Source organism: Salvelinus sp. IW2-2015, linkage group LG11 (assembly GCF_002910315.2).
Source record: "Salvelinus sp. IW2-2015 linkage group LG11, ASM291031v2, whole genome shotgun sequence".
NCBI lineage: Eukaryota > Metazoa > Chordata > Actinopteri > Salmoniformes > Salmonidae > Salvelinus > Salvelinus sp. IW2-2015.
The window spans coordinates 12,364,841-12,380,921 of NC_036851.1; the positions used below are offsets into that span (position 1 = coordinate 12,364,841).

At 44.1% G+C, this 16,081-nt stretch overlaps 1 protein-coding gene across 7 annotated transcripts in view; it reads left to right on the forward strand.

The window, feature by feature from the left end:
- LOC111969837 (band 4.1-like protein 1) overlaps window positions 1–16,081 on the forward strand; it is a 115,179-nt gene that overhangs the window by 75,030 nt on the left and 24,068 nt on the right. For 6 of the 7 annotated variants that reach the window (XM_023996140.2, XM_023996144.1, XM_023996145.1 and 3 more), the window contains 8 exons: window positions 1,459–1,501; window positions 2,530–2,605; window positions 9,372–9,590; window positions 10,090–10,177; window positions 10,357–10,509; window positions 11,691–11,788; window positions 14,696–14,871; window positions 15,057–15,304. In XM_023996140.2, the coding sequence (XP_023851908.1) occupies window positions 1,459–1,501; window positions 2,530–2,605; window positions 9,372–9,590; window positions 10,090–10,177; window positions 10,357–10,509; window positions 11,691–11,788; window positions 14,696–14,871; window positions 15,057–15,304 (1,101 nt within the window). The remainder of the gene's footprint in view (window positions 1–1,458; window positions 1,502–2,529; window positions 2,606–9,371; window positions 9,591–10,089; window positions 10,178–10,356; window positions 10,510–11,690; window positions 11,789–14,695; window positions 14,872–15,056; window positions 15,305–16,081) is intronic. The other variant, XM_023996141.1, reaches the window with a different exon arrangement.

The window sequence follows — 16,081 nt, forward strand, 5'->3', positions numbered from 1 at the left end:
CTGTGGCTTAACCAACAAGGCTTGGTTTAATAATTTTAATTTTAATAATTTTATTTGTATCACGGGCCGGCAGGCCACAAGGAGACTCGCACCCTCATGCACGCTCTTTGCATGCTCTTTGCATGTGCACCCAGCAGCGTTGGGTTAACTCTCTCTGGCAGGATAAAAACGACTACATCAACCATGATCCTTTGTGATATTTGGTGCCATTCAACAATATGGGGTGCTTCAAATTCAAATACTTCCGGCTTCATGCGCCATCGTCGCTATCTCTATCTACCGGTTTTAATGTCTATGGGACAAGCTAGCTAGCAACAGCTAGCTAGCTAAATGTCCTTGAATGTTTCATGTATGTTTTGACCTGCCCCTAAATGATTAAAGTTGGTTCACAGTTGGTTTGATATGTTAACCTGCGTGTCATGATCGTGTCTGGTGGGGATAGACAAAATCAACATGCGCGGATTGCCGGTGTAGTCACATGTTAGTGTGCAGGTGTGGGTGAATTTTTCAGGTTGTGTGTACTGAAATTGCCACTGTATCGCATTAGTGGAAACCAAGACTGTTCTCATGGCAGAGCTGATCGTTTTGACTAGTAGCAGGTTAGGAGAATAATGTTAAGGTTCGGAAAAGGGTTAGGGTTAGCTAAAATGCTAAAATTGTCCCTGATGCAACTAACATATCTAGCTACAACCAGGCCTGCCCTGAGAACAGACTTGGTTTCCATTAATGCGATGCTGCGAAATTGGCAGGAACACTCATGGTTTTCCAAAGATAGTATTGGAGACTGCGGTGCTGTTTCAACCTATTCAACTCCTGATTTTACAGTGATAGAGTGATACTGTAGTAGCTGCCAAAAATACTTTCACCATTACTCAGCAGGTGGGATGTGCCACTCAGGCTCAGAAAGCTGGGAAGCTCACTGTCAGTGGTCAGGCACACGTCTGCTTGCACTATTATCCATGCAATAGGCGTATTCACACTTCCTGTTCAACTAACAGCACATGAGCATGGTGTGATTATCAAAGAGCAGGCCATGACCTGAGAGATTTCACAAGGGACAAGAGGGTGTGCATTGAATGAGAAAGCTTTATCAACACAAGGCAGGAGGGAGAGTAGCTGTACAAAACTGCGCCTCTTGTGGCAAACGATGTCAATGTACATATCTGGTGTGATACGAGCTAGGATAACTGGCCGGTGGTAATTCACTGTCAAAATGGGCTAACAGATGCTGGGACTGACACTCATTTCCTCATGCTGAAAGTCTCAGTGGGGGAGGGTTCCTCCTGCTTCCTCCCTCTCCGCCTCGTTCCATTGAACCATATGTACAGTGAAGGCTTTCACTAGAAACACCATTTGCAATTAGAGCTGCGGAGTGAATCAGAGCATGGCAACAGGGTGTGCATTAGCCACGTCTCTCACAGACGCCTGTGAATGCTCTCTCTTCTGTCTGTCTTTCAGAATTGGTTGGACCCCTCCAAGGAGATAAAGAAGCAGATGCGCAGTGAGTATCCTTGGCCCACACGCAGTATACGTAGCACATTGCACAGACACATCACATCCACACACAGTGACCGAAAACACAGTTATTATTCAAATACTGTTTGTTTGTAAATGGAATCTGCTAAGTACTTATGCAGTAGAATGAGAAGCTGTAGGTCCATTTAAGACAATATAATGAGTTTATGTTTAATATAAGCATGTTTCTATGCTATTGTTGTAGCCTGTTGCCGTAATTAAATGTTCTCGGACACTTTTATTGGTGATTTGGCTATGTCATACATGTGTCACACACAGGTAGAATCAGGAATTCCCCAAGGAAGCTGTCTAGTCCCCTTACTTTTTCAATCTTTACTAACAACATGCCATTGGCTTTGAGTGAAGCCAGTGTGTCTATGTATGTGGATGCCTCAACACTATACATTGTCACTTCTGTTCAGTCGTGCGGTCAGGTGCCACGAAGAGGGACTTAGGAAAATTACAATTGGCTCAGAACAGGGCAGCACGGACGTACACAGAGAGCTAACATTAATAAGATGGATGTCAATCTCTCCTGGCTCAAAGTGGAGGAGAGATTGAATTCATCACTACTTGTTTTTGTAAGGTATTAACATGTTGAATGCCTGTCTGAACTATTGGCACACAGCTCGGACACCCATGCATACCCCACAAGACATGCCACCAGAAAGGAGTCTCTTCACAGTCCCCAAGTCTAGTACATACTATGGGAGGCGCACAGTACTACATAGAGCCTTGACTACATGGAACTCTATTCCACATCATGTATTTTGTGTTGTAGATATGTGGTAGTAGAGTAGGAGCCTGAGGGCACACACTTAATGTGTTGTGCAATCTGTTGTGAATGTATTGTAATGTTTTTAAAATGGTATAACTGCCTTAATTTTGCTGGACCCCAGGAATAGTAGCTGCTGCTAATGGGGATCCATTATAAATACAAATACATCACCTCAGCGATAGATATCCAGTCAACATGGGCAGTAAACTCATCCCCTCTCCTCTGTCTGTCCTCAGCTGCTCCCTGGCACTTTGCCTTCTCTGTCAAGTTCTACCCTCCAGACCCCTCCCAGCTCACAGAGGACATCACCAGGTACTGTGGTCCAGCAGGGCAGCATGAAGAGGCACCCATATCATTTTCACACTGTATAAAAACTCAGTTTATTAGGTACACCACTCCATTCACCAAAACGGTTTGCTCCTACAAACAGTGATTCACGTGGCCATGGCTTGCTACAGTTGAAGTCGGAAGTTTACATACACCTTAGCCAAATACATTTAAACTCAGTTTTCACAATTCCTAACATTTTATCAGAGTAAAAATTCCCTGTCTTAGGTCAGTTAGGATCACCGCTTTATTTTAAGAATGTGAAATGTCAGACTAATAGTAGAGAGAATTATTTATTTCAGCTTCTATTTCTTTCATCACATTCCCACTGGGTCAGAAGTTTACATACACTCAATTAGTATTTAGTAGCATTGCCTTTAAATTGTTTAACTTGGGTCAAATGTTTCGGGTAGCCTTCCACAAGCTTCCCACAATAAGTTGGGTGAATTTTGTCCCATTCCTCCTGACAGAGCTGGTGTAACTGAGTCAGGATTGTAGGCCTCCTTGCACGCTTTTTCAGTTTTGCCCACAAATTTTCTATAGCATTGAGGTCAGGGCTTTGTGATGGCCACTCCAATACCTTGACTTTGTTGTCCTTAAGCCATTTTTCCACAACTTTGGAAGTATGCTTAGGGCCGTTGTCCAGTTGGAAAATCCATTTGCGACCAAGCTTTAACTTCCTGACTGATGTCTTGAGATGTTGCTTCAATATTTCCACCTAATTTTCCTCCCTCATGATGCCATCTATTTTGTGTAGTGCACCAGTCCCTCCTGCAGCAAAGCACCCCCACAACATGATGCTGCCACCCCAGTGCTTCACGGTTGGGATGGTGTTCTTTGGCTTGCAACCCTCCCCCTTTTTCCTCTAAACATAACGATGGTCATTATGGCCAAACAGTTCTATTTTTGTTTCATCAGACCGCAGGACATTTCTCCAAAAAGTACGATCTTTGTCCCCATGTGCAGTTGCAAACCATAGTCTGTCTTTTTTATGGCGGTTTTGGAGCAGTGGCTTCTTCCTTGCTGAGCAGCCTTTCAGGTTATGTTGATATAGGACTCGTTTTTACTGTGGATATAGATACTTTTGTACATGTTTCCTCCAGCATCTTCACAAGGTCCTTTGCTGCTGTTCTGGGATTGATTTGCATTTTTCGCACCAAAGTACGTACACCTCTAGGAGACAGAACACGTCTCCTTCCTGAGCGGTATGACGGCTGCGTGGTCCCATGGTGTTTATACGTGGTACCTTCAGGCGTTTGTAAATTGCTCCCAATGATGAACCAGACTTGTGGAGGTCTACAATTTTTTTTTCTGAAGTCTTGGCTGATTTCTTTTGATTTTCCCATGATGTCAAGCAAAGAGACACTGCGTTTGAAGGTAGGCCTTGAAATACATCCACAGGTACATCTCCAATTGACTCAAATTATGTAAATTAGTCTATCAGAAGCTTCTAAAGCCGTGACATAATTTGCTGGAATTTTCCAAGCTGTTTAAAGGCACAGTCAACTTAGTGTATGTAACTTAATGTTCGATTGAATGTTAGAATGGGCAAAACGAGTGACCTAAAGGACTTTGAGCGTGGTATGATCATCGTTGCCAGGCGCACCGGTTACAGTATCTCAGGAACGGCCGGCCTCCTGTTCTTTCCATTTACACCAGTGTCTAGGTTTTACAGAGAATGGGGCGACAAACAAAAAACATCCAGTGCACGAAAACAGTTCTTTGAGAAGAGGTCAAAGGAGAATGGCAGGAATCGTGCAAGCTAACAGGCGGGCCACGAACAAGCAAGTAACGGCGCAGTACAACGGTGGTGTGCAGAATGGCATCTCGGAACGCACAACTTGTCGGTCCTTTCATGGATGGGCTATTGCAACAGCCGACCACACCGCGTTCCAATCCTGTCAGCTTGTCGTGTAGCCTGAGTACCTTTTTCATTTTTCATTTCACCTTTATTTAACTAGGTAGGCCAGTTGAGGCCAAGATAAAGCAAAGCAGTGCGACAAAAACAACAACACAGAGTTACACATAAACAAACGTACAGTCAATAATACAATAGAAAAATCCATGTACAGTGTGTGCAAATGGAGAAGAGTAGGGAGGTAAGGCAATAAATAGGCCATGGAGACGAAATAATTAGCATCAACACTGGAGTGATAGATGTGCAGATGATGATGTGCAAGTAGAGATACTGGGGTGCAAAAGAGCAAGAGGATAACATGAGGACACGATGGGTATAATTAGAATGCCTGTGTCTCTAGTGGTAAATGTGGGTAGTGCAGCAGAACACAACATATTTCCCTCTTGTGAAAGCTCTCTAAGAATAACCCAAATAAAACATTCCACAATTCTTTAATTGAAAAGTTATTCTTATACAAAGCACAGAATAATGGCACTGTTAAAATGCACTGCATAGTAACCAAAACAACAGTAACATCAGAATATCATTGTGAGTACTTTAACTGACTGCTAAAGTGTTCATCTTTCAGATTTTACTTGGGAAAACTTACTTGAGTTGGGAATGAGCAGCACCGTTTTAATAGTGTGGCCTGCTCAGGACACAGTGAGAGACACAGTGAGAGATGCGACACATTCCATGTCTTTCCGTCGTCAAGGACATATGTGCTTGGTCCTTTCATTTGGATAATGGGCACTAGCAGACGGTTTGGACCACAGTACACTTAACAGTCTTGTACAGAGAGTTCATGCCGAATGGGAAAGTAAGTACCAGGTCTGGGGACATAATTCTTTTCTCGTTTTAGGTCAGCCTTTTTCGATCTGGCTTCGTAAAGCATACAGTTCTGGGTATGTAGCACATTCGGAGGAGAACTCAGCCACTAACAGTGTGTTAACCTCAGTGGATAACAGGGCCACTAACTGAAGTTCAGTGACGTGGACAACATTTTAATCTGAAGGGAGTGGCAGAAGTGACAGGCAATCTGCAACTAAGTTTACTGATCCAGGCCTGTACAGAATGTCATATGTGAAGCACAGTAAACGAGCAGACCATCTTGCAATGCGCATTCGAGCACCTTTTGATGCCAATAGGCAGTGGTGGGAAAAGTACCCAATTGTCATACTTGAGTAAAAGTTAAGATACCTTAATAGAAAATGACTCAAGAAAAATGTAAAGTCACCCAGTAAAACACTACTTGTTTTAAATATACTTAAGTATCAAAAGTAAATGTAATGGCTAAAACATGCTTAAATATCAAAAGTATAAATCATTTCAAATTCCTTATATTAAGAAAACCAGATGCCACTATTCTTGTTTTTTTTAATGTATTTAAGGATAGCCAGGGGCACACTCCATCACTCAGATATAATTGACAAATTAAGCATTTGTGTTTAGTGAGTCCGCCAGATCAGAGGCAGTAGGGATGACCAGGGATGTTCTATTGATAAGTGTGTGAATTGGAAAAAATCTCTTGTCCTGCTAATTATTCAAAATGTAATGAGTACTTTTAGGTGTCAGGGAAAATGTATGGAGTAAAAAGTATAGTATTTACTTTAGGAATGTAGTGAAGTAAAAGTTGTCAAAAAGATAAATAGTAAAGTACAGATATCTACAAAACTAGTTTAGTACTTTAAAGTATTTTTACTTAAGTACTTTACACCACTGCCAATAGGGTGGAAAAGGCCTGATGATCAGTTCGTAGGATAAAAGGTGTACCCCACAGGAACGTTCGCTACGGCTCAACTGACCACACACAAGTAAGCGTTTCCTTTTCTACTATAGTGTATTTGCGCTCGGCTGAGGAGAAGGAACGGGATGCAAACGCCACTGTCCGTTCCATTCCATCTGGATGTATTTGCGTAAGCACACCACCCAAGTCATAATCTGATGCATCTGTGGACACCAGGGTAGGAAGAGCAGGGTCGAGTATAGCCAGAATCACGGAATCCAGATAACACTATTTGGAAAGTCCATCTGTAGTTGCTCTATAGACTATCCGTAACATTTCAATGAACTTCTTCTAACCTTAACCCTTATCCCAACCCTAAACTTAACCCTTACCTTAACCCTTATTCTTAACATCAATCAAACTGTATTTGTCACTGAATACAACAGATGTAGGCTTTACTGTGAAATGCTTACATACAAGTCAGAACATTTTCAAATAATAAAATAGTAACACAATAAATAACAATAATAAGGCTATATTCAAGGAGTACCGGTACCGAGTCAATGTGCAGGGGTACGAGGTAGTTGAGGTAATATGTACATGTAGGCAGGGGCAAAACTGACTAGGCAATCAGGATAGATAATAAACAGAGTAGCATCAGCGTCAATATGCATGTGTGTGTGTATGAGCGTGTGTGTTGCAGTGACATTGTAAAAAGGTGTGAGTGTGTGGGTAGAGTCCAGTGAATATGAATAGAGTCAGTGCAAGAGAGTCCGTGCATAAAAGGGTCAAATAGTATGGGTAGCCATTTGATTAACTGTTCAGCAGTCTTATGGCTTAGGGGTAGAAACTGTTCAGGAGCATAAACATTGCCCTAAATCTAGCTGTAACCTTAGCAAGCAGTTGCTTATCAACAGATGGTTTGTTGATGGTGTGACCATCTGTAGAGTATGTACAAAAATAAAGTGTGAACAAACAGATCTTCAACAATTTCCCCAAAAATTATTGCACTTAGTAGGAATCAACTAAACGTATTGAAAAGTAATTAATTTGCTTATCATTAGACATGAACAGAATGCATCAGTGATCCGTACTTTCTGGAGAATTCCCCTTCGTCTGTGTATGTGCAGTGCGGGTGTCAACCACTTTGTGTAGCCGTTAGCGATGATGGTGGGGACAGAAACCTGGAAAAACAAAACGCAGAAAATGAAGTTACTAACTAATAATACAGATTTAATAGGGCCCTATATAAAGTATATATATATATATATATATATATTAGTGCATTCGGAAAGTATTCAGACCCCTTCATCTTTTCACATTTTGTTACGTTACAGCCTTATTCTAAAATGGATTCAATTGTTGTTTTTTTCTCATGAATCTACACACAATACCCCATAATGACAAAGACATTTTTATTTTTATTTTGCAAAAATTAAAACTGAAATATTACATTTACATAAGTATTCAGACCCTTTAGTCAGTGCTTTGTTGAAGCACCTTTGCCAGTGAATACAGCCTCGTGTCTTCTTGGGTATGACDCTACAAGCTTGGCACACCTGTATTTGGGGAGTTTATCCCATTCTTCTCTGCAGATCCTCTCAAGCTCTGTCAGGTTGGATGGGGAGCGTCGCTGCACAGCTATTTTCAGGTCTCTCCAGAGATGTTCAATCGGATTCAAGCCCGGACTCTGGCTGGTCCACTCAAGGACATTCAGAGACTTGTCCCGAAGCCACTCCTGCATTGTCGTGGCTGTTTGCTTTGGGTCTTTGTCCTGTTGGAAGGTGAACCTTCGCCCCCAGTCTGAAGTCCTGAGTGCTTTGGAGCAGGTTTTCAGCAAGGATCTCTCTGCAATTTGCTCAGTTCATCTTTACCTCGATCCTGACTAGTCTCCCAGTCCATGCCGCTGAAAAACATCCCGCAGCATGATGCTGCCACCACCATGCTTCACCGTTGGGATGGTATTGGCCAGGTGATGAGCGGTGTCTTGTTTCCTCCAGACGTGATGCTTGGCATTCAGGCCAAAGAATCTTGGTTTCATCAGACCAAAGAATCTTGTTTCTCATGGTCTGAGAGTCCTTTAGGGGCCTTTTGGCAAATTCCAAGTTCGCTGTCATGTGCCTTTTACTGAGGAGTGGCTTCCGTCTGACCACTTTACCATAAAGGCCTGATTGGTGGAGTGCTGCAGAGATGGTTGTCCTTCTGGAAGGTTCTCCTATCTCCACAGGAACTCTGGAGCTCTGTCAGAGTGACCATCAGGTTCTTGGTCACCCCCCTGACCAAGGCCCTACTCCCCCGATTGCTTAGATTGGCCAGGCGGCCAGCTCTAGGAAGAGTCTTGGTGGTTCCAAACTTCTTCCATTTAAGAATGATGAGGCCACTGTGTTCTTCAGGACCTTCAATGCTGCAGAAATGTTTTGGTACCCTTCCCCAGATCTGTGCCTCAACAAAATCCTGTTTCGGAGCTCAACGGACAATTCCTTCGGCCTCATGGCTTGGTTTTTGCTCTGACATGCACTGTTAACTGTGGGACCTTATATAGACAGGTGTGTGCCTTTCCAAATCATGTCCAATCAATTGAATTTACCACAGGTGGACTCCAATCAAGTTGTAGAAACATCTCAAGGATGATTAATGGAAACAGGATGCACCTGAGCTCGAGTCTCATAGCACAGGGTTTGAATACTTATGTAAATAAGGTATTTCCATTTTTTTCTATTTATTTTTTTTGCTTTGTCATAATGGGGTATTGTGTTGAGATTGAGGGAAACTGATTTATTTAATCCATTTTCGAATAAGACTGTAACGTAACAAAATGTGGAAAAAGTGAAGGGTTCTGAATACTTTCCGAATGCACTGTATATGCTCGCAGCATGCAGTCTCTCATACTTAGTGTCAGTTTGCACATTAAAATATCGCTGTCAAATAACAAAAGTTTGTGTTGAAAGACTTTGTACAGTTGTAATCATTTCAGTGCATATTTCACGGCTGTCAAAGAGTTCCAAATCCCACTCTACTTAGAAGGATTAGCTACATTTGGAATTCCACTGACTGTTATGCATTAACTTCTCAACATTCTTGTTGGAGCTTTGGCCAGTCCTTTTTTAACGTCTCCCTCTCCTTCACAGGTACTACCTGTGTCTGCAGCTGAGAGATGACATGTTGTCAGGTCGTCTGCCCTGTTCCTTCGTGACCCACGCCCTGCTGGGTTCCTACGCCGTGCAGGCCGAGCTGGGAGACTATGACACCGACGACCATGGCCCCGACTACGTCAGCGACTTCCGCTTTGCACCCAATCAGACGCGAGAGCTGGAGGAGAGGGTCATGGAGCTCCATCGTAACTACAGGTAGGAGTTATGGTTATGTCCAAGAGTATAATCTGACCACCAGAAAATGATAGGGCCATGGCTAGGGTCTAGTAGGTTTTCCTGGCCAGGTCACATGGTCAGAGAAACCTCTAGGCCCAGTTAGGTAGAGTTCAGTTGCATTTTTGTAGTAAATCCATTTTAGTTCCATCTCCATCTCCCATTCATATGGAACCATTGGAGCCTGCTGATGAACCTTTGCGGAGACAGTGTCCAACAACATACCATACATATGTTGACAAATGCCACCACATTGCCCTGGCATCTGTCATGGCTGTCTACATGGAGGCCTTGCCAACACTTTCAATACTTCCCAAGTCTCAGGGTCTCCCCCATCCCTTTCCTGGCATGGCCCCTGCGCTTGGCTCTTGGCCAAGGAGTTATGGTAGAAAGGTGGAGGGAGAGACATGGGATTAAAAACATCACTCTTACCATTTTCAGTATTCAATTGGTTCTCCCGTTCTCCTGTTTTTGGTTTCAGGGGTATGACTCCAGCTGACGCAGAAATCAACTTCCTGGAAAATGCTAAGAAGCTATCCATGTATGGGGTGGACCTTCATCATGCCAAGGTATGCTGTTACATATGACATTTTGTAAGTCTAAGTGTCTATGTGACTGTGCAGGATTATTTATTTATTTTACCAACATGTTACTTTATTTATTACTTGAATGTTTCCTCTCCTTCCCTCTCTTCTTCCTCTCCTTTCATCTTCCTCTCCTCTGCCATGCTGGTCTTTGACTGCTCCAGGATTCAGAAGGGATTGACATCATGCTGGGCGTGTGTGCCAACGGGCTCCTGATCTACCGCGACCGCCTGAGGATCAACCGCTTCGCCTGGCCAAAGATCCTTAAGATTTCCTACAAGAGGAGCAACTTCTACATCAAGATCCGGCCTGGAGAGGTAAGCTGAACCAAGTTAGTGGCTTCTCTGTACATTCTTAGAAAAAAAGCTTTGGCTGTCCCCATAGAGAACCCTTTTAGGTTCCAGTTAGAAAGGGTTCTACATGGAACATAAAATGGTTCTACTTGGAACTAAAAGGGTTCTACCTGGAACCAACAAGGGTTCTTCAAAGGGTTCTCCTCTGGGTGTAGATCAAGTCTTAGCCCCTTTCAAAATGAACATGAAACATTAACATTTATGCAGTTTGCAGCCCATAATTTCTGTGATAACTGGAAATACGTCCAGCTAAAGATTGTGAGGAAACGGATGTGTGGTCAGTTCGACTGACCAGAGAACTGGAAAATATTTAGTTCCCCCTAAATTTGCTGCTCCACAGGCTTAAAATCTATAGCCTGCCTTTCTCGCCCAGTCTCTATTCAGTTCTTGCTGCACTGCAGCCTCAACCTCTGCAGCCTACTGAGCTCAGCCCCAGCTCAGAAGCTCAGCCCAGTGTGACAGGCTGTCTGGCCAGGGCTGCTAAAGTGACAGAGGGCCACAGTGAGCCTGTGGAAGAGCAGGATAAAGAGAGCCTTTAACACTGCCAGTGCAGCTGCAGCAGCACCCAGAATAGAGGGATGAAAAGTATAAATATAGTCATGAAAATTGAAATGCTACCCTCATGTTTGTCTCCACTGTTTGAAAATGGTTGTTTCTTAGCTCGGCTCAGCGCAGGGATCTGTCTGGTGGTTACAGGGCTGGAATTTCAGGGAGAACAGATTACTAGTGTCCATACTTGGGAGTGTCAACCCTGCTTGTCAGCCGTTTGGCTTTGGAACAGGTGTCTGTGGGTTTACAGAACTGAACAGTTTCACACTGTCTGTTTGCTTAGAGCTTGTTTCATCTCCTGAGTGACAAGCAGGCCGATTCAGCAAATCTATCTGAAAAGCATAGAACTTCAAATTGTGACAGTTTGGAATAGGAAATAAAGTGATGATGCATTACAAAGTCGTTTTTTAAGAATGTATCATGTCATACTAAACTGCAGTCTCTTCCTCATACACACATACGGAATGGAACGTTGATGCATTCATGCAGTAAATGTAACCCCAAGAAACACCTGGTCCTCTCTTTTCCCACCTTCCCTTCCTTTCGGACTTCCCCTCTCCCTCTCCCTCTCCCTCTATCTCTCTTTCGCGAACCAGTACGAGCAGTTTGAGAGCACTATTGGCTTCAAGCTTCCCAACCACCGGGCGGCTAAGAGACTATGGAAGGTCTGCATCGAGCACCACACCTTCTTCAGGTAAGAGCAACGGAATGGAAAGAGCAACTTCAGACATCAAATCCCCTCACTTGTAGCCCTCTTGTACCTCTGTTACGTTACCCCATGCAAGCCATTTCTCCTTAAGTCCTCTTGATCTTTAGGCAGCCAAATATAACCAAACACCACTCGCTTGAATCGTGTTCCCATCTCTCTATAGCTTTTTCCCCAGCCGCTTCCAGCACCTGCTATCCCACTGCCGGGGAAGCTCAGGAGTGATTAGAGCACAGCTTTGATCAGGGCTCTCTCTCCCTGTAGGCATCATCCACAGCAGCTTTTTTGTTCCACAGCAGCCAGCACTACACTGAGGCTCGAGGTGTTTCCTTCTCTGTTTTGTGTCTTCGTCTTCATATTACGACTTGTGTCTCTGGTGTTTCTCTGTCTGTGCTGTCTCAGGTTTTGAGGAATTCACTGTAAGGGGAATAAGAAACTATGTAGCCTAGTGGTTAGAGCGTTGGGCCAGTAAACAAAAGGTTGCTGGATCGAATCCCCTAGCTGACAAGGTAATAATCTGTTGTTCTGCCCCTGAACAAGGCAGTTAAACGACTGTTCCCCGGTAGGCCGTCATTGTAAATAAGAGTTTGTTCTTAACTGACTTGCCTAGTTAAATAACAAATGAAGTATAGAGCAAGGGTTCCCAAACTTTTTCACTAGGGGCCCCCCTTCCAGCATTTGGGAACATCCTGCGCACGCTCATGCACAACGTCCTTTTCTATGGGCACAAGCACTGTTCATGATGCAAACTGTTCACAGCCCTCTTGTTGGTGGAGAGAATTTTGCAGGTTTAAATTCTTATTTCCTGCAATACTACACATTTTGTCATGGGTTGCATGGAAAAGTTAGCCGTTTTAAAGCAAATTTTCTTGCAATCCTATACATTTTGCCATGTCTGATATGTAATATTTGAGGGACTGAAAGTCTGAAAATCTATGGGCAAAAAAAAACCTTGCTGACATGGGTTAGTTGATCTGGACATTTCTGACAAGTTATAAATAGCTGTGACTGATATGACAAGAGGAACTGATGATGCACCCCGCTCCTCCGCTCTCTCCACTGGCTTCCAGTTGAAGCTCGCATCCGCTACAAGACCATGGTGCTTGCCTACGGAGCTGTGAGGGGAACGGCACCTCCGTACCTTCAGGCTCTGATCAGGCCCTACACCCAAACAAGGGCACTGCGTTCATCCACCTCTGGCCTGCTCGCCTCCCTACCTCTGAGGAAGTACAGTTCCCGCTCAGCCCAGTCAAAACTGTTCGCTGCTCTGGCACCCCAATGGTGGAACAAACTCCCTCACGACGCCAGGTCAGCGGAGTCAATCACCACCTTCCGGAGACACCTGAAACCCCACCTCTTTAAGGAATACCTAGGATAGGATAAAGTAATCCTTCTAACCCCCCCCCCCCCTTAAAAGAGTTAGATGCACTATTGTAAAGTGGTTGTTCCACTGGATATCATAAGGTGAATGCACCAATTTGTAAGTCGCTCTGGATAAGAGCGTCTGCTAAATGACTTAAATGTAAATGTAAATGTACCCAATTTTGAAATTGCACCTTGTGCATTCTACTATTACAACTTTCAAGAGTAAGTTTAAAACTGAACCGAGTTTAGGAACCACTGTATAGAGCAATGTTTTCAAACAGGTCCTGTTGCTCTAACACAAGTCCAATGTTCTCAGCATTTTACAAAGTCGTTTACTACATCCAGTAATTACTCTCATACTTATATCTGGTATTTCTCTTAATTGTATTGCTGTAAAGCAAGGATGGGGAATTTCTCTTTCACCAGTATTTTTAAGTTAACCCTTGTTGTTTTTATACCGTTGCAACCAAAATGCCAAGCAATCAGACAATGAAGATGTTCCTGATGTTCTTGATTCTCCAGGTTAATGTCTCCAGAATTAGGGCTGATGAATTCCTCTCTGTCTGTGGACTATAACACCTCCAGGTTAATGTCTCCAGAATTAGGGCTGATGAATTCCTCTCTGTCTGTGGACTATAACCCTCCAAGGTTAATGTCTCCAGAATTAGGGCTGATGAATTCCCTCTCTGTCTGTGGACTATAACACTCCAGGTTAATGTCTCCAGAATTAGGGCTGATGAATTCCTCTCTGTCTGTGGACTATAACACCTCCAGGTTAATGTCTCCAGAATTAGGGCTGATGAATTCCTCTCTGTCTGTGGACTATAACACCTCCAGGTTAATGTCTCCAGAATTAGGGCTGATGAATTCCTCTCTGTCTGTGGACTATAACACCTCCAGGTTAATGTCTCCAGAATTAGGGCTGATGAATTCCTCTCTGTCTGTGGACTATAACACCTCCAGGTTAATGTCTCCAGAATTAGGGCTGATGAATTCCTCTCTGTCTGTGGACTATAACACCTCCAGGTTAATGTCTCCAGAATTAGGGCTGATGAATTCCTCTCTGTCTGTGTACTATAACACCTCCAGGTTAATGTCTCCAGAATTAGGGCTGATGAATTCCTCTCTGTCTGTGGACTATAACACCTCCAGGTTAATGTCTCCAGAATTAGGGCTGATGAATTCCTCTCTGTCTGTGGACTATAACACCTCCAGGTTAATGTCTCCAGAATTAGGGCTGATGAATTCCTCTCTGTCTGTGGACTATAACACCTCCAGGTTAATGTCTCCAGAATTAGGGCTGATGAATTCCTCTCTGTCTGTGGACTATAACACCTCCAGGTTAATGTCTCCAGAATTAGGGCTGATGAATTCCTCTCTGTCTGTGGACTATAACACCTCCAGGTTAATGTCTCCAGAATTAGGGGCGATAATTCCTCTCTGCCTGGTGGACTATAACACCTCCAGGTTAATGTCTCCAGAATTAGGGCTGATGAATTCCTCTCTGTCTGTGGACTATAACACCTCCAGGTTAGTGTCTCCAGAGCCTCCCCCTAAGGGCTTCCTGGTGATGGGCTCAAAGTTCCGCTACAGTGGGCGAACACAGGCCCAGACCCGGCAGGCCAGTGCCCTTATAGACCGGCCCGCGCCACACTTCGAACGATCCACCAGCAAGAGGTACCTGCTATCCCGCAGTCTGGATGGAGGTAGGTACCATGGTTGTGTTCCTCACAGGCTACTCACACAAGTGACAATTGTACAAAGTGAATTATATTATGAAATATCAGTGGCTATGGGATATTTTTTAGATGCGGCTATGTATGTATATCTAGTGCTGGATTGTTCCCCTGTAAAAAAAAAAAACAGTCCCACTGTGCCTTTGTCTAACCAGCAGAGTTCTCCCGGCCAGTGTCGGCCATGTGTGAGAACCAGGATGGTCTGTCCCGGCGCTGCGTCAGTGAACACCCCCACCTCCACAGCCCCTCTGGGGACGAACAGGAGACTGAACTGGAACCACCCAGTCTGGAGCAGGACCAAGAGGACCATGAGGCGGATCAGGATGAGGACCGGGATCCTGAAGAAGACCAGGATCAAGAGGAGGCGGGTGTCACCACCCCCAGCAAGAAGAAGGAGATCAAGGTACTGTTAGGCGGATGGGAGGAAGGGTTGATAGGGTAGATGATTTATGATACCGCGGTTGTCATATCTGGTTCAGAGGGTAAATGGCCCAACCTCGCGTGGTTGACAGATCTATATGTTTTAGCCAACTCCTCTAACATTCCTTAGGCTACATTACATAGGAGTTGGATAAAGCACAAGCAGATCTGTTGACCCAGGCTCAGCCTACTTGTCCCCACTTGCAATGCAGGATAGTTCTCCTGTAACAGGGTGATCAAATTAAGATCCTGCATCTGTATGGAAGCTTAGAGAGTCACACTGCTTGTGTGGAGATCATGTTTTTGTCAGGGTGGATCTGTATGTCTCAGTGCAGATGGTAGTGACTGCAAGAGTGCAGGAGTGTACCGCTGGAACTTTTCGAGTCGCTGTGACGTTCCCTGTTGGGGTTTAAAAAGCTAAAGATTTGTCAGAACTAACTCTGCTCCCTCTCTGCCACTCAGTGGCTTATAGGCTAACCGTTATGGCTCACTATCCCCACTAACTGTTGTATCGAACCTTCACGTCTCTCTCATAATGTCAAGCCAACTTAACCTCTCCTGCTGCTGTTCTTTCTTGCTCTCTCTCCCTGTCATTCACTAACTTGCTCTCTCTCCCTGTCATTCACTAACTTGCTCTCTCTCCCTGTCATTCACTAACTTGCTCTCTCTCACTGTCATTCACTAACTTGCTCTCTCTCCCTGTCATTCACTAACTTGCTCTCTCTCCCTGTCATTCACTAACTTGCTCTCTCTCTTTAAC